General features: G+C 44.5%; 1 protein-coding gene across 1 annotated transcript in view; it reads right to left on the bottom strand.

Annotated features, from left to right (window-relative positions):
* Window positions 1-20,310, bottom strand: part of LOC128708804 (potassium voltage-gated channel subfamily KQT member 4-like) — a 31,906-nt gene extending 11,596 nt beyond the window's left edge. The window contains exons 1-5 of the mRNA XM_053803785.1: window positions 19,184-20,310; window positions 12,072-12,289; window positions 3,131-3,306; window positions 2,735-2,986; window positions 2,419-2,667 (exon numbers count right to left, since the gene is read on the bottom strand). Coding sequence (XP_053659760.1) covers window positions 2,419-2,667; window positions 2,735-2,986; window positions 3,131-3,306; window positions 12,072-12,289; window positions 19,184-20,310 — 2,022 coding nt within the window. The remainder of the gene's footprint in view (window positions 1-2,418; window positions 2,668-2,734; window positions 2,987-3,130; window positions 3,307-12,071; window positions 12,290-19,183) is intronic.
* Between the last annotated feature and the right edge of the window lie 254 nt (window positions 20,311-20,564).

Below are 20,564 nucleotides of genomic sequence, written 5' to 3'. Positions count from 1 at the left end.
ATCCCCCATGCGCTGAAGCCCTCGAGTGACGTACCGCGTAAAACAAAGAAAAGTAACAGGTTTTGCAAATGGAAAGAAGAACAAAGAAACAAAGCGAAATGCATTCCGAGATGGAAAACCCGCTGGCAAAAGGGGTGGAAATCAACATGGCGGGCCGGGATACGGGAGGCAATTTATGTGTTGCCAGCTCGCAGCATGCTTCTGTTCCACGCTGCACCGTCTATCTCTTTCGCCCGTTGGACTGATCCCACCGCTAATGGTATTGCCAGTCGTCGGAACACCGGAAAACCGTTTGCCATGTTTATATCGAATATTGTGATTTGAATAATTCATCACTGCAAGTGGAATGTGCGGCGCGCGCAAATGGAGTCAAAATAGAAAGCAGAGAACGCAAAACAAAAACAACCGCACGATCCCTTTTTGCTCGACCCCCAGCTCCCATCAGCCGGTGTGGGTGAAACCGAAACAGTGGTGGCTTTTAGGCTGCGTAAGTGCAAACAACCCCAAATGTAGGCTGCGTACCGTAGCGACGTATTTCTTTTTCCCCCGTGGTTGGCCAGTAGGCCGTGGAAAAACGCGCATGCAAAACCATGACAATAAAAGCACAGCATCGAAACCACTTCGCAAAGCTGTCAAAATTTAAATTTGATCACAAAACTGTTTTGTTTCGGTTGTGTTGCCTGTTTTTTTTTTATCTTTGCTCGTTCCATTTGTTTGCTTCTTGTTTGCCAATTTGCTTCTGATGAAGTGAGCTGTAGAAAGAGAGGGGGGGAGTGGGGCCGGAGTTGGGTTGAAGGATGGATCCGTCCGTTTGTTTGATTGAGAGTTTGTGTTTGATTGATTGATTGGTTTATGCGTTGCCTTCTGCTTTACGATTCGCGCTGGCTGCCCATTTTCCCTCTACAACCTTTTTTTTTTGCTGCAAAAGGGACGTCTGTAAGGGACGGTACCACACCAAAACGTACCGATGCGGGAGCAATGGTAAAACAATATAGCTCGCGGTTCGAAGTCACTTTTCCTGGAACTCTCTCATTTGCGTAGAATGGATCTTTGATCAGCATTCTGACTGCTGCAGTCGCTGTAATCAGATACGTCAAACGGCGAATGGCGTAACAGCGCTTAGAACGATGGGCGACCACGGACGGGTAATTTATTTGTCCGCGTGGGAACGAGAAAAGATTGATTCGAGCAGCGTGGGAATGGCCCGTGACGAAAGCAACGTTGTGTGCAGTGTGCGATGCACAAGGATGACGCCACGGCATCACCGTTACTGAGCAATGCAAAATAATTGGATTGCGCTACACGAATCGGCATTGTTAGTCGGCAGAAAATAAATGACTGTGGCGCATTAGATTATATTTACCGTGTGCAAATGAACACCCACTCCAGAGCGCATTAAACGTTAGTAATATTAACCGCTGGCAAGTAATATTAACAGTCTTGATGTTGAGGGCTTAACCGTATTGAGCTTTAAAGTCTCAAGTAGTTGGTTTGCCTTGCATTTAGCGTATTTCTAGGCTGGTTTTATAACAAAGCATTTGATTAATGGCTAAAACCCCCCTTCGATGGAACAGGATACAGGCTTTTACAGGCTGTTACAGACTTACGCTACGGCAAAAGCAGTCAAAGCACAACTTCCATCCGACAATGTGCAGTCAACTACAACCGACTAATTAAACGCAATCAGTATCAACATCGAACACTAACACGAAACATTCAACAAACTGAACAACGGGCAAGCATTGGGGTACATTCCTGTACTACGAAGCCATTTTAGCCAACATCTATACAGTGATGGTTGTGCTAGCGATAGAACGAAACACTTAACACATTTACTAGGGATGGTTTTTATCGGGGATGGAAAGGATTGTTTAGCATGTTTTTCTTTTTTAAATCAAGTTCCTATTGTGAGTGCTCTGATTGCTTTTGTGATGTAAGGATCCTTAAGCGTTTCATTACAACAATGTGCCCACTATTGAGGTTTTTAATATTTCAAATAATAAATCAAAGAAACGAATTGCTACCAAAGTAGCGATTCTTAATCGGTTACTTCACTCACAAAGAGTGGAAAATAACAATAATGGGAACAAATTGATTGAAATGTCTAAGTTGAAAAGAAGTTGTCTCAATAAAAGCTTGAAGCAGTTTGATAATTAAAAACGGAAAAATGTGTCGAAATAAATTATAAAAACATTAAGAATTCATTGAGTTCTTAAAAAAGGAAATTAAATTCCTTAATTCATCACCAGCAAAAGGAATAAAACGAGGGAACTGAAACACTCACAAAAAAAAAAAAAAAGAAAACCCGTGATTGCAGAAATTCAGGCAAACGCAAAATCCACACAGAACCACCCTAAAGGTATGCAATCGTATATGCAAAAGATGCCAGGAAAGTACCACCAAAACATACAAACGTACACCGCTAAACATCGCACTCACTTTGCCCAACTGCGAGGGAAGGGCTGTGCTGCTGTTGCCGTTGTTGTTGCCGTTGTCGTTCGACTTGACGTAGATCTGCCAGGTGGCGTCACTGTGGAAGCTCTTGTCGGCGGCATAGCAGCGCCAGAGGCACTGGATCAGCATGGCGGCGGCCGGTATCTGCCGGTTGAAGTGCTTTTGGCGCTGCTTCTGTTGTACTTTTAAGGCGAATCCGGAACCCAGGATACCCTGCGGGGAAGCGAAACGCGCGTGTAGGCGAGGCGTTCAGGGCGCGTGATCGTTGTGCGTTACTTACGGCCGGCAGTGCGAAGAACGAGATTGCGAACACACTAAAGCAGGAGGCTACGATCTTGCCCATCCAGGTCTGCGGTACCGTGTCACCGTACCCGATCGTCGTGACGGTGATGACGCCCCACCAGAGCGCATCGGCATAGCTGGCAAAGTCCGCCTTACCGTCCGGTCCGAGCACATCCTTCTCGGCGAGATACACGAAGTACGAGCTGAAGATAAGCCCCAGGAACCCGATGTACAGTGTGGTAATCAGCTCCTAGGAAAGGATTTGTGGAATGTAGTGCTCTCTGCCATACTCACCGGAGATATGCATAGCCCAATCGAGTACGGAATGGGGAATCCGTACCTCGATGGGCAGATTTATTTTGATTTCTTGTGTGGCTTTTGTGCCCCGGCTTACCTGCCGATGGATAAACACGACCGAACCGAGCAGTCTCCAGGTGCCACCCTGCCGGTCCACGTGCAGCATGCGAAGAATCTGTAGGAAGCGGATGCCTCGGATGGCACTCGTTGCAAACACCTGACCATTTGAGCCGACGGACAGCACAACCATAGACGCTACGACTACAATAAGATCTGCAACAAACAAGAGTCCAATGTACGCCGTATGAGTAATGTGTTATTGTGTTTGTGCGCTGGTAACTATAACTCCCCACTCCTAGAAGCGAGCGAAAGTGTGTGTTAAATATGATGTGAAAAAGTTGCCCTCAATTCAAACAGTTTTTTTTTTTCTTCGATGTTGACGTAAATCCCTGAAGATATTACCGGTACGCTATGGGAACGAACGAACGTAACCTAATCTCAAGCCGAACTCCGTAGCTGATAGATAAAGTTTTGATGAGATAGAACAAAACCATTCGTCCCAAAAACTAGAAACATTTGGTAACTTTTTTGTGTCTTTTTTTATTTTTTGGATGAAAAGTTACATTATACACAATGATGACTTCATGCTCGTTGGGAGTGTCGTCCAAATGTTTCCGTTTCTCGCTAGCGAAAATCCCCGTCCCTGGTTTACCATACGCATTTACATAAACCTTTGCGAAACTTGCATTGCCCACGACTGAGTGTGCTCGGTGTGCCCAAACTCACACACCCGACTAGCACTCCAAAGGTGCAAGGTTCTTCCCGTTCAGTTTCTACTCCGATACCCCCACACAGCTCGACAGATGGCGACAGGCATCATCTTCGGTAGACACTGACAAATGGATGCTTTCAATTTCCTAGCCAACCGGATGGATGGAGGACACCGCAGGACAAAGCATACTTCCCGGAGCAGCAACGAATAGAAGCACTAGTTTCCCGACGTCACCATCAATTGTACATCTTGCCTCCAAACAATGGACTCGTGCCATCCAGGGATGACAAATGGCGTCGTTCTAACCGGGAAGGAGTAGCGTTACGTGCGGTGTTGAGCGTCGTTCTGAACTTTAGCGTGGAGAATGAATTTGTTCTATAAATTTGCTGACGCGCACGCGGTTTTCATTTGTTAAATTTATTTAATAAAACAGAACATAACGTGTCAATCATTGCTCCGATGACGCACATTTGTTTTTGGGGGGGGAAACTGGGCGTAATGAAATATTGGAGCAAATTGATCTTATCTTCTTTAAAAACGCTCTTTTGCTCGGGGGTTTATCTGTATGAAATGTGTTTGGAAAACAAAAAGAAGGCTCTGCGTGGATGATGACTATTTTTCGGTCCTCTAAAGAACACCTTTCGATCTTATCGTTGTCCATTAGTACGAATATGATGCGTCATCAAAAATGTTATAGCCAAAGCATTCCAACCCAATGGCGGCTGCAGGAACGGTTGCAGTAAATTTGTCCATTGCGATAACAGCTTGTCGGGTGCAATTGAATGGTGTCCGATCTAAACCCAATCCCAACGATGCCGTGGAAAATGTAATCATCATAAAATTGGTCCCCGGTTTTCCGTCCGGCATCCAGCACTGCAGTCTCAGCCGTTGTGTAACAGCTCGGTTAGCGATTTCAATTATCCGTTTTCCAGCGTAATGGCCCGGGCCCGTGTTACCCAAACAGGGGACAAGTTTTTGAAAATTGTTTTAAATTAATCGACGAGATACGTGCCCAAAACGGGTGGGACACTCATTCGAAGCCAGCCCGGGGTTGAAAAATGAAAAACGGTAAACCATCCACTGGACACTAATCGATGGCAATTCTTGGGAAAGATTTCTGGCTGTGAACAGACAAAACTTTTAACCGCACAATGCGCTAGAAGATTTTGGTTTTCATCGGGGAAACCTTTCATCGGGGAATTCATTCTGCAAAAAAAAAAAGATGACCAGCGTGGCACGATTACCGAGCAGACTGATAATGTGGGACTGATGTCGCTTAAATTAGAGTCACGCAAATTCCCGCCAAATGGGAACGGGAAAATGGCGATTTTTTCTCCTCCTCGGGGTGGAAAACACGCACGACATCACCATAAAATGGTGTTGTTTTATTCGTTTTTCTTTGTGTTCGTGTGTGCCACCGTTGTTGGTCGGTTTTGTGATGCTTATTTCATGTTTTTGATTGCACGCAGCTTGGCCGTTGGTGGTCACCTATTTGACAAGTCATAGTTTGCTCTAGCTTCCCAACCAGCCGCGACTCGACCCGCGGCGGCCTAATTTTGCGTCGTTTCCATTTATTCTCGTTTAATTCTCTCTTTGACAGGCGTACATTGCTTATCGTTCGTGCGGTTTGCACGTTTTGGCCGCAAATTAGCTTCCGGCATCCGGGGCCCTGACTGACGGATCGGGTCGCACGGAGCTGGAGCCACGAGGAAGAAAATCGTAATGAATAAATAAAACTAGGCAGTAAATGGCGACAATTTTACGGAATGTCATCATCGGCACACCTGGAAATGTGTCACGGCGGTAGCACGGTTTGGCACGATTTTCGCTTTTGATTGTGTTCACCCGAAACAAAGGCAACGCGTAAAATATCGGACTACAAGCGAGGATGGGGAATATGATGGAGACGCCTGGTTGCTCGTGATATGAAACTGGCTGCGTACGTTCTCGGTGCCCAAAATCACTTAAAACCGATAAAACTTTTCCACCGATAAAACCACCCTTGACCTATTTTTAATTTCTTCAGTAGCTACAAACACCTGCTACCGCTATAAACGGTGCACGAGATGGTATGGGGAAAAAGAGGGTTTAGTGCCCTCTTTGGATCGTTTCCCAAGGCGTGGAGTTAAACACACCCAACCATCAACAGCTTATCTGTGGTTTTATTTTATTTGCCGTACTTCCGTAACAAACCATTCCGTGAAGGTAAATTGGCCGTATCTGTTTTATGCCATTCCCACCTTCATCGCTCGGTCAACAGAGAACCACCCCGGAGGCCAAAATAGAAATGAAGCTGATTGACAAATATTTACTCTTTAATTGTGTCGCTTGCCTGAAACGGGGCAGATGGTTCCTATAAACTTTACCTTCCGGTAAGAAAATAGTGATGGTTGCTGTAAAAATTGGACTACGGCGTCCCTTACATCCGGCAAACATCATTACCGGGAGGGCCTTTAGTCTTTGTCTGATTGGCGACTCACCAGTGTTGATGGTGACAACTGCTGCTGTAAAGTAAATATTAGCCTATCAACGCCACTGTTACGTTTGCACGGGATAAATGTTCTTACGTTCAATTTTAGTAATCTTACGCTGTTTCTCTTAAACCAGCACACTACCTAATGTCGGAAAGGAAAAGGATACAATAAATCAGACTTGTTGGTTTTTGTTATTGGAGTCTATAGATTGAATAATTACGGTTTAGATGCTGCAAGCGTTCTATATTAATTAGCATGACAAAAACCTTTAAGATTAGAATAATTTCTTTCTAAGCATTAAACTAAACAAAGCATTTTTCTAAGCTTTCCAATGCCAATGCAACGAATGTTTCAGAATTGTAAACATAGTTTCTATAACGTTGAGTTTTAAGTGATAATTTTGTCTATTTAAAGGTCTATATAGGCCCTACTGGGTAGGAGTCTTTTAAACCACTCACGTTCGACTACCAATCTAATATAATGACTTTTCTGACGCACAAATAAACGCCATCCTCTGTCTATATGGACGACCTTGAAGGACTTTACGGGCTGAGTCGTCCGGTATCATTCTTATTACATGACCAATCCGGAGCCTGACTAGTCTAATCCACTGTACTACAGTGAATTCGTCGTACAACTCATAGAATTTGTCATAGTGATTACTCCAGCATTGCCATTTCCTAGGCATAGATCCCCGTGGCAGCTAAGAACCCTGAGCGAACTGTGTTTAAGTTGGCGTACATCCACACCTTTGATTTCGAAAAAGTTATGCGCAAAATATGCGCAAAAAAAAATAGTTTTGTGGCCGGAAAATGGCAGAATAAACAAATGCACTCCATTCTCGTCGTGCGCGTATTAAACTGCCCTTCAAAAACTGTACTTTACCATTCGGAAAATCCACCATAAATTCATCCAATTATTTTAACAATTGTACTGCACTATCATCTTTTTTTAAACAACATTCAATTACTGCCAAAATATTTGCCATAGTCAAACCTTTTTTCTCCTGGAAAATAACATATCAGATGCATACATGCATCCAAACGCTGATGACGGACTGCAGTGCAATAATTTGGTGCAGTAAAACTTTTATGAAACGACGTGCACAAACGTTCACTAGCATTGGGCGCACTGCATGCACTTGTACTCGATCATCACCGGGTCCGGGCGTATATAGTGGCGTCATTTTACGGAGGCCATAATTTTAAAAGTAAACTTCTCAAATGTGTGCACCAAACGTTCGGTTCCAAAGAGCAAATAATCCGCATTCGCTTAATGTCGTTGCACGTTTCAAACGGATGCTGTTTTAACTGCACTCACCCTGACATCTCATGCAGTGGATGGACGTGATACGGTGGATACGGTAGAACAATTCTCACTTTAATTAGAAAGATGACGTTTCTGGGTAATGGAGGCACGAAATGTTAGACGAACAGAGCCCTGCACTGCATATCTTTTTTATGGTTGAATGTATGGAAGGTTTCCCTTGGAAAAAAATATGTACAGTAACGAAAGTAACCTTAGAAAGCATCAGAAATTCACTATAATGCAACCAAACTAGCACATGATTCATGGTGCTTCATGGTATACAATTTATATGAAGGGCAAACATAAACTCCCAACCGTTGCTGTGCCTCGATGAGTTAAATTCGATTGCTTTTTATTCCCATTATTGTACTTTCCCACAATGAAACCTTACACAGTACGCTACCCTTGAAAACGTTTCGGCAGCATGCAACCGACGCTTAAATTGGTACAATATTAAAGCGTTACGACAAAAAGAAAACCCACCAACCCAAATCAAACGCCTGAACCCAAAAGGAACAAATTGCGTCCAGTAAAGAGAACAAAAAGGAAACAATTGTACGCGCAAAGTAAGAAACTGTAACGAAACAAAAAAATAACGCCGCCGTGGAACGTGCCAGCAGAATAAAGCGTAAAAATAAAGAGAAGAAAGGAACAACGAACCGCGACATAACCGAGCAAGTGAAGTGAACAAAGAAGACAAAAAAAATCCCCTCGATTGAAACAAAGACTCCAGTGAGAATGGAGATGAAGAAAAAAAAAACTGAAACTGAAACGGAACAAACGGGCCGGACAAAAATCTCAACCAGCCGAGACTTTTTACGGTTTTGCTTGTTAAAACTCTCAGCTGTTGCTTTGTTTACGTAAGTGAAGGGCCGGGACGGGATCAAACCGAGCACGATAAGGGGACGGGGAGTTTGTGAGTACTGTGTAGACTTTTGGGGCTCATTTTCCCTTTTTACACGCCCCTTGGGATTGTTTTTCACGATGGCACGACGAATGCCGGCACGGGCGCTGAACGCCGCATGAAATTCCCTTTCAATTTGATTCTGATTTCTGGCACGGTTTGCCTTTTGCGGTTGTGGCGGTGGCACTTGTTGCATGGTGAACTCTCGCTGTGCCAACCAACGCTCGGTATTAAAACATGTACCCATGCTGCCCACCGTAGATTGTGGGCAAAAGTTTTCAATTAAATTAACACCGACAAACAGAGAAATATGCAAAATTGAATGTTTTTATGTATTTTGCTGTTGATCTAATTTCGAAATGTGATAAGCTCAAATGAAACAATGGTTTGGAGAGGCAAAATACGCTCTTTGATGTTAATGAGTTCCGGCTCTGCCAATAGTTTGACGGTAAAGAGTTTATCTTAAGAAATTTAAGAATTCTTTTGAACATTAGCTTGTTTAATACGTTATCGGGAAAATAAAGATTCCTCCATTCCTCTTTTGTTATGTCTCTAATACTGTAACAAGCAAGGTTGAAGATCTCATCTCTGTTTTGGTATATTTCTTATAATCTGTTCTGATCTGATCTATTATTTTCTGTTCTAATTCCCGAAGTTTGGGCACAATATTTCTCCTTTCCTTTCCTTTCCGGTACAAGATTTATACAGAAAATATATATATAATAATCACTTGCTATATCTATCAATATTAATCATTAATCATTGCTTCTTTTTTCTGACAATGTCCATGTTTTAATTAACACAACAACCTAGGATGAGAGATCAGTCACTTGACCTTTTTTTCTCTTGACTTGATAATGTACTTTTTTCACTATAATCGCTTTCCGGCCATGGCCTGCTGCACGAGTCCTCTAAACCGTTCAGGGGCGAGGGCTTCGTCTGCCAATCCATTATCCCGGCTCTTCTGGTGGACAAATCAACGACATCACTTCATATCAATTTGGGCCTACCACACCTCCTTAAAGAACTTTACTGGCTAGGTTGTCCGGTTTCATTCTTATGACATGGCTAGCCCACCGGAGAATTCGCCATACAGTTCATAGAGAGCTCGTTATTGTGGTGGCTCCTCTATTGTCATTCCACACATACGGGGCCAAAAAACCTTCTCAACATCCTCCTCAGTTTTGGACAAAATTCATACCTCAAAGGGGTACGTAAGTCAGTACGCGACGGCGACTGATACTACCTCTGAAATAGCAGTGCGAATGAAGTTTTACTGCACATGAACAAGTACAACGATGATCTCTGGATCACAGTTGGTAATTACTATTGTTTTTTTTCCTTCTAGAATCACTACTTCTTTCCTTACCTCAGGATGTCTGCCAATCATACTCCAACACGGGGGGGTTTTCGAGGAGAGATACTGGTTTGAGTTCCAAAACATACTAAACTCTTGATCGCCGTCCTTAGACATTCAGAAATTTACGAAACCGAGCATTACTTATTATGCTCCTAAGGAATCAAATGTGTCCTAAAAATTAATTCCTTTCTCTGGAATTAATTGTCATTATGTACCTACTTCCTTCATAAAGCGGCAAACTTCATAACCCAGGACCTATCAATTAAGATATTTCGCAAGTGCCAACAATAACCATTAGCATTTAAACTCCCTTTTTTCATTCTTTGCAACGTTCCCCTGGGTACGGTAGTTCTTCAATTAATTCTTCACTCAATTTCATCACAATCGTAACCGGCCCTATCCACCAATAATATTGCTTCAAATCCTTTTCCTGTTTTATTTTCCTTCTCAACCCGAGCAAATTGAACGCAAGAAGGAAGTCTCATAATAAATCCGTACGAAAGGACGAATTAGCAAGCCAAACCGAGGATCCCGTGCCAAAAGTCCGTTTTCGAACAATCAAGCGCTACGCCACCACCGTTATCATCCTTGGCGGGATTATGAGAAATGAAAAGAACAAAAAGGTAACATTACCATTCATATTTTTCGTACCGCGGCGCCAGAGAGTGTGCACGGGGGTGTGCTTTCTTTTTTACGGGTTATGTGACCCTGGGGAAAAAGCACAATGCAGCAAACGGGGGAGTAGAACTTTTCAGCAACTCAAATTGAAATGCTAATGAGAGCGAGTTTCTTCGACAGAGTCAGTTCGGGTGTGAGGAAGCTCCAAACGAAGCAATCGCTCCCACGAAAAGGATGACCTCTGGCACTGGTTTTTTTTTTTGGGGACCTTTTTGCCACACATTCTTCGGTCAAAATTCTTCATTAAGTGCAGTGGAACATATGCTTTGGTTGGAAATCGGTGTAGAGTTTGTATGGATGGTCTAGTTCGACTGGGGCGCTCTTAGACAACCTCTTCGAACGTACACCGGCAACAATACCGGCCGGGTAAATCTTCTTCGACCTAGTCTTGGTGCAATCGCTCATGAATAATTCATGAGATTAGTCCGCTTCTTGCTGGAAGGAGTAGGCCAGAACTCACCACAGACAACCGACTGTGCCACCGATGGCCACATCTGTCGTACTTATTATTGTCCCTTGGCTAGCTGGACTAGGATCGTTCGGTAGAAAAGGTCAAACCACCGGAACGTTCCATGTTTCAGTGTTCATGAAAAGGTGCCACATTCTCATTCAAAGCCTCCTGGCGTTACCCCCTAGCACGAGAACTCTCCGGTTCCGGTTTGGTCAGCTTTGGGGCGCTGTCGCCGGTAATGGTAATGAAAGAAAGAAAGAAAAAACTCCACTGCTAACGCCTATGCCCATCCGGGAGCGAGTGTGAGTGATTTCCTACCACAGAACGGTGTGGTTAAATGATGAGCAAACCCATTTATACCTCGGTGTATCGCCTCGGTTTCTACACTGAACTGAGCAATTATTTATGCACAACCTGCGGCGTACCCCTTAAATTGCCACTCATTTATTAGCCATCGGTGGTGTAGCCTGGCACAGGCGAAGGGACATTAGCACCTGCTCGGGATTTAAGAACTAGGCACGGTGAGCTAACAGCCAAATTATTCCATTTACCGTCGAATGGGGAGGTCTCCTTGGCCCTCGGAAGAACCTCTCAGTCGCACCTTGTCGCAAAGAACGTAAAACCGCCGTAAAACAAGAACCGGAACAGAGAGTGGAAGAATGCAGGAACGAAAAGATCATGGTCGGAATTAATCGACAAACCCGAAAGGGGGAAAAGGCAATGGGATGAGGTGAAAATAAAGCGAAAATAAAGAAAAAGTATCGCCACACTAAAAACACTCCAGCTACGACGTACGTTGAACACTTTCACCTTGAGGGTGCTCCCGCCGTGAAGATTTCCTAAGAAGTGTCCACTCACGTGGCGGCGGTTAAATATGTACGAGATGTATGCATTTGAAATCGAAGTGTCGTGTTTTAATTTAGTTTCTAATGAATTTGAAATTAGTGGCCAAGCGACGATGGAACATTCGTGAGCGCACCGAAGCATACGCTGGATAATTGCACTTCCAAAGACCACCGAATGGGGATTTCTGCTTGGTGACAGTGAGGTGCGCCTGGCAATGGGGGGGGGGGGGGGGGGAGAAAACTTACCTATAATACAGATAGGTTTGCGGATGAAGCGTAACCGGCCACAAAAGCCCATGTACTTCGAACGGCAACCGGCGGACCACAGCCGGACCAGGTACTCGACACCGAAGAATACCACCAGACATATCTCCATCCAGAATAAGGTCTCGTTCGCGAACTTACTATACTCGTCTATCGTCGATAATACGCTAAATATCAGACACACTAAAACAAGCAGAAATCTGCAAAAAGAAAGAAAAAAGCAAAATGGTGTTAATCGCATACAAGATGGACGCCACTCGCAATCAATTCTCGCAAGAATTCTCTGTAAATTACGATGCACTCTAATCATCATAAAAGCGACTAAATACTTATCTCCCGCTTTCCGTGGGTTGAGTATCCTGAAAAGATACCGGTTAGTGTTCTGGTTTTGCGTTTCGCAAAGATACACGGGAAAGGTCACTCCATTCTGACCCCGTAAATTCGGTTCTCTTAATGAAGCAATATCATGTAGCAATAATTTAACAATCCAATTTTCAATGTCACCATTTACCCATTCTTTTATGCTTTCCCGTGAAAAGTCGGGTTTGAAACATTAAACAATGGTTGGTGATACTTTCCCTGCCTTTCCATGATAATTGTGTCCCGCATTCGTGCGCGACCCAGTGACTACCTCGACAGCGGATTGGTTACGCGCGTAGGGCAAAGTGCACGAAATGGGAAGAATGGTTTTATGACGGCCGGGCACCACCCGTGCCGAGTGGCGGCAAAAATAAAGCAGTTCTTCATCATCTTTATGGCACGGTTCACGGTGCCCGCTGCATCGGAAAGTGCGCACCACAAAACTGTCACAAATCGACGACGTTCTGACGCGCAGCGCGCGTTTTACGACCGCTGCCATTTGGTCGCACGCTCAGCAGATTCGTCGCTCTTGCGAAACGATCGCACAGTTTAATGGTGCTTTGTTTGAAATCTTAAAGCGCACCAAGGCGTTTGCCGCGGTATGGGAAAAGCATATTTTATCTGTTTTCCGTACTGCTGCTGGTGCTGCCCTTTTCCATAGTTTCCGCGCGAAACCAGCCCCCGGGAACCCCCGGTGTACGATGTACGGTTTGCACGGAAGCGGAATGTATAATGTGCCTGAAAATAGAATTTCAATCATATTTCACTCGCTTCATAAACACGTCCTCCGGAGCATGGCCGAGACGGTGGCGACCAACGCTGCTAAATGTCATTGTGACCCTCCCCCCTTCTCCTTTTTTTCCGGTACTTTGCGCACTTGTTCGCCTTTTTCCCTAGCAATAGTCAGCTGATTTCCCCGAACGATTACAGCCTGCCGTCAGTCAGACCGTGGGTAGCGTGTGGTAGCGCTGATCCTTAAAAAGGATTTGTCGTATGTTGTTTTCCAGCCGGAAAACAAAGAAAGACAATGGCAACGGGAGGGGGTGTTCGGTAGTGAATATTATCCTCTTGAAAACAGAAGATTTAAGACGCAGCGGGAACTCTCCAATGCGAAAACCAATTTTCACGTGAGAAAAGAACGACCCGCCTAAAGCGCGGCAGCGCGATAACGGAACTTGAACGCTTAACTCCTGGCCGGATATGCGGGGCAAATTGTCTTGCTGGCTTTTTCCCTAATCATAAGCTGGCATTTTCCAACGACGTCTAGGGCAAGTGCTTTTCGTGCCAGTTTTGGCCCCCCCATTGTCCCGGAGGGGGAGATACATACATAAAACCAGCCTTGCCGATGGTCCCGTTTTACACGGTCGCGTGATACCGGTCGGGTACGGTTGAAAGTCAAGCATTACCCGCTGTCAACTCTCTCGGTCTACCGGCCGCCAGCTGACGGCCGGGTGATGACTCGCCCCTGACAGACCGATGATACCGTTGGAGCAACAGGCCAGCAGACTTTTGTTGCTGCCGTCACATCATGCGAAGCCTGACGTTTGCTGTCATGAAACTAAAGCCTGGTACCGAATTTAAGACCAAAGAGATACGGGCAAGTGGTTATATTGTGTTGTTTAATGCAGAAACCCCATCAGGGTGGTTTGTTTCCGGCGAATACTGGTGTGCCTGCAGACGGAAAGCCGTTCTTCATGTTTGCTGGTGTGGTAAGTAACAGGAATTTTAAGCAAAATAACGTATGCATTAGAAATGATGAACCAACTGTGGAACTGTGGATGGCACGGTGAAGCTAAAGATCCAAAAAGATGTATGCAGGAGATAAAATTTTCTTTCAGTCTAAGGTTAAGACGGAACATTAGCAAGAAATGACGAAATTGTTAAGTGTAAGCATGCGTTAGTATTGAATTGATGCGGGCTTGGCGATTTGTCTACAAAATTATTGGAATTGATCCATCGTTTGGAATTTATTTTTCGTCGATCACATCTAATCGACATTCAGAGGTTTGGCAGTCTTCGAAAACACTTTGACGAGTCATACCAAACGATCATATCTTTCTCCTATATTTTACTTCTTTATGTAGGTGGCAGCATCTGTAATCATATTTTAAATTTGCACAAGGACTGGTTTCTACAACACACTAAGGGAGTCTTGAACAGCTTACTTTCTTGGCATTAGAAGTCAAATAGACAGTGCCTTTGTGATCCACTGTGAAGAAGAATTTCGTCAGCTCTTAAGACTTTGAAATCGTTATTCGTTTTATATAAGTCTCGTCACCAGTAATTGCATCTCGAATTTCTAGGCAGTACTCATACCTCCGATGAGATGAATCCGGGAGTAATATTTTTTTCCAGATAATTCTTCAATATTTGATCGCCAGTTCGAACCTAGGAAAGGCTGAATTTGCCCTCCATTTTTATCTTTAATTTCTACTGCACTTTAAGATCATGCTAGATCTAAACTTCTGATCGATGCCAGGGCCTTTCTCCAAAAGTGAGAAGATTCCATAAATGTCAAATCGGCTATGTCCGAAGGACACGTAGCATATCTCGATATAAAATTACATCTCTACAGAATGAAAACTGCAGTGAAGTGTATTGTAAAGAGTTGCAATTCCCAACGATGTTGGACCTGGAGCTTGGGTTTTTAAAAAACTGAACCTTAGCTTATGATCGACGACCTTTCTGCAGTAGTAGTAGTCAAAGCAGAAGTAGAAGGAGTATCTCACGATATAAAATTACTTCACTCCGGAGTTAACTGCGCAGTGCATACAAAGCATAGAAAATAGTTGCCTGAGTAACAGCCAATATGAGCCGTTGCGAGTTAATTGATAACATTATCAAGTTTTGTCTGCGAAGCTATAAAACAACCAAACACAGCTAAACTTGACTGCAGAACTTGACTGTTGGAATTTTTTGCGAAAAAAAAGTCGAAAAATCAGTCAGTTTGCGAATGTAATGTGAGTTTTCTAAACCATTGGTTGAAAAACATAACGAATTGCATTTCATTAAAAAAAAACTAAGCTTAAATGAAAAATGTTAACTTCATATTACGAGAAGCTGCCAACGAAGGGTCCAACACGCTGTTAAAACACACATTTGCACCGGCCAGCAATAATTCATCAAGGTGCCAATTCAGACGATTAATTAATCGATTTTCATGGCGCAGCCAAATGCGTTTCCGTACGCCATCCAGGCGAAATGTGTGAATTGTCATTTAATTGATAAAAGCAAACCCACTCCCCGGGCGTACGCCCAGTGATTGAAGGTTTATCTACTGATCGGACAGCACGATGAAAGCGGATTGCAAATGACGTTTTAATTTCGTTTAATATTTTAATTGCTAGATGAAACGTTGCGCCAACGAAATCGATTGACCTCATTGATGTGTGAAATGTTGCGTTTTCACCTGTGCATTTTTAAGAGATGTTATTCTTTTTTTTAATTTTTAATTTGACCGTAAATGTACAATGCCACGGATGAATATTGGAATGAATTGCCATTCTTCGAATCCAGAAAGTTTAATGGATGCGAACAATTTTGGTCCCCGTTTGTAAAAAAAAGTATTATGCGCTTTTAGCATGAAAAAAGCTTCCTATTAAGTGCTGTGATCCTTTCCGATTTACTTAAGCTACAAGAAAAAAAGTACACATAGTGAAAGATTAACATTACCAATTGCACTAAGCGAGCGGGTGCACCCCATCCGCGGTGCACTACAGGCGGTAAGCTTGCCTTACGTAGTACGCCGAAACTTACCCAACGGAGGATCCACCGGGATGGATGCACATTAATTTTAGATTAATGTAATGGAACGGCTTGGTCCGGATCTCGTGTCGAATCGAATCAACGGTACGGCGAACCGGGTTCGCGCATCCCGTCCCATCGACGTTTGGATCCGTTACGAAAGATAAGAAAACCCGGTACCGAGCTTAAAGGAATTTGCAAACGAACTGGTAACGTAACGTAGTTAGCTACCGAACGGCAGAGCAAGCGATGCCTGCGCAAGGAGTAACGAGAAACGCGGATCGCATCCGGTTTGGATAAAATCTTCTCCTTACTTTGAATGATGTGCCCGCACGTTCAGCGGCGGTACACAACAGTGTATCGGTGCTGAGGAGTGTGCGTGTGTGTAGGTCAAAAATATTTCAACAAATTTAGCATAAAACATTCCACACAAAAATTGCAAACCCTAAAGCCTTATGATTGTTTGACGTTTGTTGCAAAAAAAATTGCAAATAGTACGATATAATATTTCAAACAATATAAACCCTTTTCACTTTGCTGCAAGAATCCCGTTGTGGCATTTTTCCAATCTGTGCTGTGAAACGCGAGCGTTTATCTTCCTCACCGGAGAAGGTAAGCGAACACGCCGGGGTTAAAATGCCGGGTGAAATCAAGCGCGAATTTCCCAGAAGATCTCAGATCGATGCGAGGTTGAAAAAATTCCTTCACTATCGAATTTAAGCCACTTGCTCGGATGTGCTATTGAAACATTTACCCTGCTCTTCGCAAGCAGCTCACAGCACTCGCCCACTCGTCCTGCTTATCTCCAGCAACGGTAAAAGATTGCCGAGAGATTACCGACGAGTGATTTGTTCATGCCTTGTATCTATCTTTTCAAATCAATCGATAGATATTCAGGACCAGCGATGGATTGTCTGATACACTGAATGGTGTTTTGATGGAAGCCGCCCCAAAGGCACCGGTGGATTTTTGGAAAGTGGTAATGAGTTACCAAGCCGATGAGAAAATCGAAGCCAACATGCTGGGAAAGTTTTGCATAAGATAAGCTGAAGCAATTGGCAAGCCATAGCTTGGGATTCTTAAGTTAAGGCTTCTAGAAGCCATATTACATCATTTTCGACTTCCTTTTGTCTACGATGTTGTAGGCATTGAACACATTTTCATCAGACATTGTAGTCCTGACGAAAGATCACTTCGAGAAGTGGCGAGATTTACAAACAATTTGTTGTACTAAGATTTAAGCCTATTGTTTCAGGGAACCAGTGATTGCTCAATAAAATAAACTCATAACCATGCGGAACAGCATATTGTTGATGTGGTCCTCAAAGTGCCTATTTTCCCGAGGTAACGTTTTGTAAATCCGTGTTCAAATATTTCTCAAATATAAGATCAGATATCAGACCAATTGTCTAGGCAATTCGCTACATTACCTGCATAGTGCATAATAAGAATAGCGAATTGACTCCTGTTTTTGTTTAACAGGCTAAATATTGGTCTACTTTCAGTGAAAAATCGGTTTTTCTATCATAAGTTCTCAGCAGCTCTGCTTTGTACAAGTTCTTAGAGCATCTTAGCGTATATTTTACTTTAATTCTATATCTTTACATGTATGTACTTCAGCTTGATAACATTTTAAAGACCTCTTTTCCTTCGTATGTAGAAAAAACCCTTACTACTGTGAATATCTTATCATTCACAACGTATCTCTCTAATCCCTACCATGTGCACAGTCAAGCGTAGGATCATTATAATTCTCTACGAGAACAATCCTACCACATGCGGTGACTTCCTGCCAAGGTTCTAGATGACGTTCACTTGCTCCTTGCTGCCAAGACAGTTAACTCACTCTCGCCTCAAGACGCCAGCGCTGCGTCTGCCCGTGGTTTGCGTTCATTTCCGAATGCAATTAAAAATGCATTCACTGTCAGTAGCATCCCAGCCGGGGTACCGCACGCAGTTTTCGGGAGGGGAAAACTTTTCCCCCTATTGCACGGCAGATAACAAGCAACTGCCATTAATTAATGCGACATGTATGAGACAGGGCAAACAAAACACGACAACCATCAACCCCGCCCTGACAAACATCGAACACCAAAGCTCGCTGAAAATAGAACCCGACGGAAAGTTTGTGGTTATGGTTTTGCATGACAAGCTACCATATACATGAAAGCTTGATTATCGCACAAGATTAGGCGCTGTTCTGCATTTTACTCATCAAACCAACTTAAACAAAAATATCAAAGCCCTGTTTATAAATAATACCCCGCTTTAACCTCCAACTCGATAAAGAATTCATACCGATCCGCCTTACCACAACATTTGGCTTTGTTCACACACTTGGCGAGCTTAGCACGGCAACCACAATTATATTGTTACGTGGTTTATTAATTAAACCACAAGTGCTGTAAATTATGGGCGCCTTCGGCTCACCTTAGACAAGTGAAATAACTTCAACCGCCCGATATAATTTAATCGCTCAAGGGTGAATCTTCACTGGCAATTTACTTTGTAGCGGAGGAAGCGTCGAACTTTGTTGCACGGATTTATGAGAAGGTGGCGCTACAATGTAGCCAAATGTAGGCCGGGAGTGCAGCGGAAGGCTAGTTTTTCTACGACAGGTAATAAATTATACTTGTGCAGTGTTAGTGCAGCAAAAAGCCATTTTCTTTGGAGCGTCCACATGGGAACTTGTTAAAGAAAATTTAGCAAGTACGGAGTAAAAAAGTAAAATAATTGAAGTATGTTATTCAAGACTATTCTTTTGTATTGGTACAATCAATAATTGAACATTAGTATGAAAGTACAGTAGAACGCTGATTATTCAGGTGCCATTTGATATCTGTCAACTGTCCAGTCTCGAGATAAGCACGGATAATCGGCGTATAAACTGTGTAAAGCTGCTGTCTCTGTATTAGTGTAATTATTCAAAATAAATTATTTGAAAAATAACGACATTCAAGCATCTATTCTTTGCTGTACAACATACTTACACTGAGAAGTGATATACAAAACACAGCCAACCGCCAGGATGCTCGAGAAAGACGTAGAACCGCTCCTGTACGGTTTTACCGCGCCGATGATGGAAAACGTATTTGGCCTTGAACGCTTGGTCGATCGGTAGCGCTATCGGGTAGTACGGATTGGGCACGCCCAAATTTTTCCCCGTACCGCTCGGTGCTCCCCCGCCCGCCTCACCACCACCACCTCCACCGCCCGCCCCACCATGATGATGCAGTCCCATGGAGACGCCCGGTAGCTCATTCACATCGTCATCCATATCGACATCGTCATCATCATCATCATCGTCGACCACGATATTGCCCTGGCTCGCACTAACCCCATCCAGTATATCGTTCGATCGGGACCGCGATCGGCTGCGGTTTTTGCGCCGCATCGGTGTCGGTACCCGCTTGTGGTGCGGCTCGAAGGCACGCGCCGGCTTTCCCGGCCGAAAGCGGCGCAGGAATTTAAGGGCACGCGGGGAAGAGGAGGAACATGAGATGCCCGGATGGAGCGGTGCCTTATGCGGATCGCCAGCATTCAGCTCAGTCGTTTCGATGGCCGACTCCACATCGTCCACCAGATCATCCTCGGAGCCCTGCAGCGCCCGGTAGCTGATCATGCCACCGCCGCCACCGGTCGCGCACGGGCTTGGCGTTTGCGTCTGGGTCGAACCGCCGCCCATCGTTATCCCGTTGCTGCCCGCGCTCGGACTGGCCGATATGGCCGACCGGCTACCGGCCAGCAGGTTCGTCGTCTCCTTTACCGGTGACTTGAGCACGCTCAGCACGAGATCGTCGTGGGCGGGACCGGCCGCCTGCCGCAGCTGCTGGTCGTCCACCGCGAACGAACCGAGCCCGCGGGCGATCATGATCGGTGGCAGTGCCACGGTGGCACCGCTGAACTGATGTATATTCCCGTAGGAGTAGTGGCGCTTGCCGAGTTGCTGATGTTGCTGGTGCTGCAGCTGTTGATGCTGCTGCTGCTGCTGCTGCTGCTGCTGCGCTTTCGCTTCCTGCTGCTGCAGCCGTAGATTGCGTGACTGCCGGTAAAGATTCTCCTGCTCGCCTCTGTTCATTGTTATCGTGGTGGTTGCACTCAGCACGACCGACAACATTTGGCGGTATCGTTCTGCGGGAACGCCGGTTGCGGGTTGCTAGCCGCGAATCGGCCCATCGATCGTTGCACCCCAATCCGACATGGCTCGCGATCGCTCACGAACGTTCCGGCGACAGCCGATGGCCACAAACTAACCGCAGCCACGTATCGTGCCGTCGGAAAACCCTGCCCTTCCCGAATGTCTGTACAGCGTTCCACGTGAGTTCGGTTTCAACTGCTTCAGCTTCCTGTTGCACTACGGTTGCAGCTAAT

The sequence above is a fragment of the Anopheles marshallii genome, chromosome 2 (genome assembly GCF_943734725.1).
Source record: "Anopheles marshallii chromosome 2, idAnoMarsDA_429_01, whole genome shotgun sequence".
Classification (NCBI taxonomy): Eukaryota; Metazoa; Arthropoda; class Insecta; order Diptera; family Culicidae; genus Anopheles; species Anopheles marshallii.
This window is presented reverse-complemented; position numbering and strand designations above follow the sequence as displayed.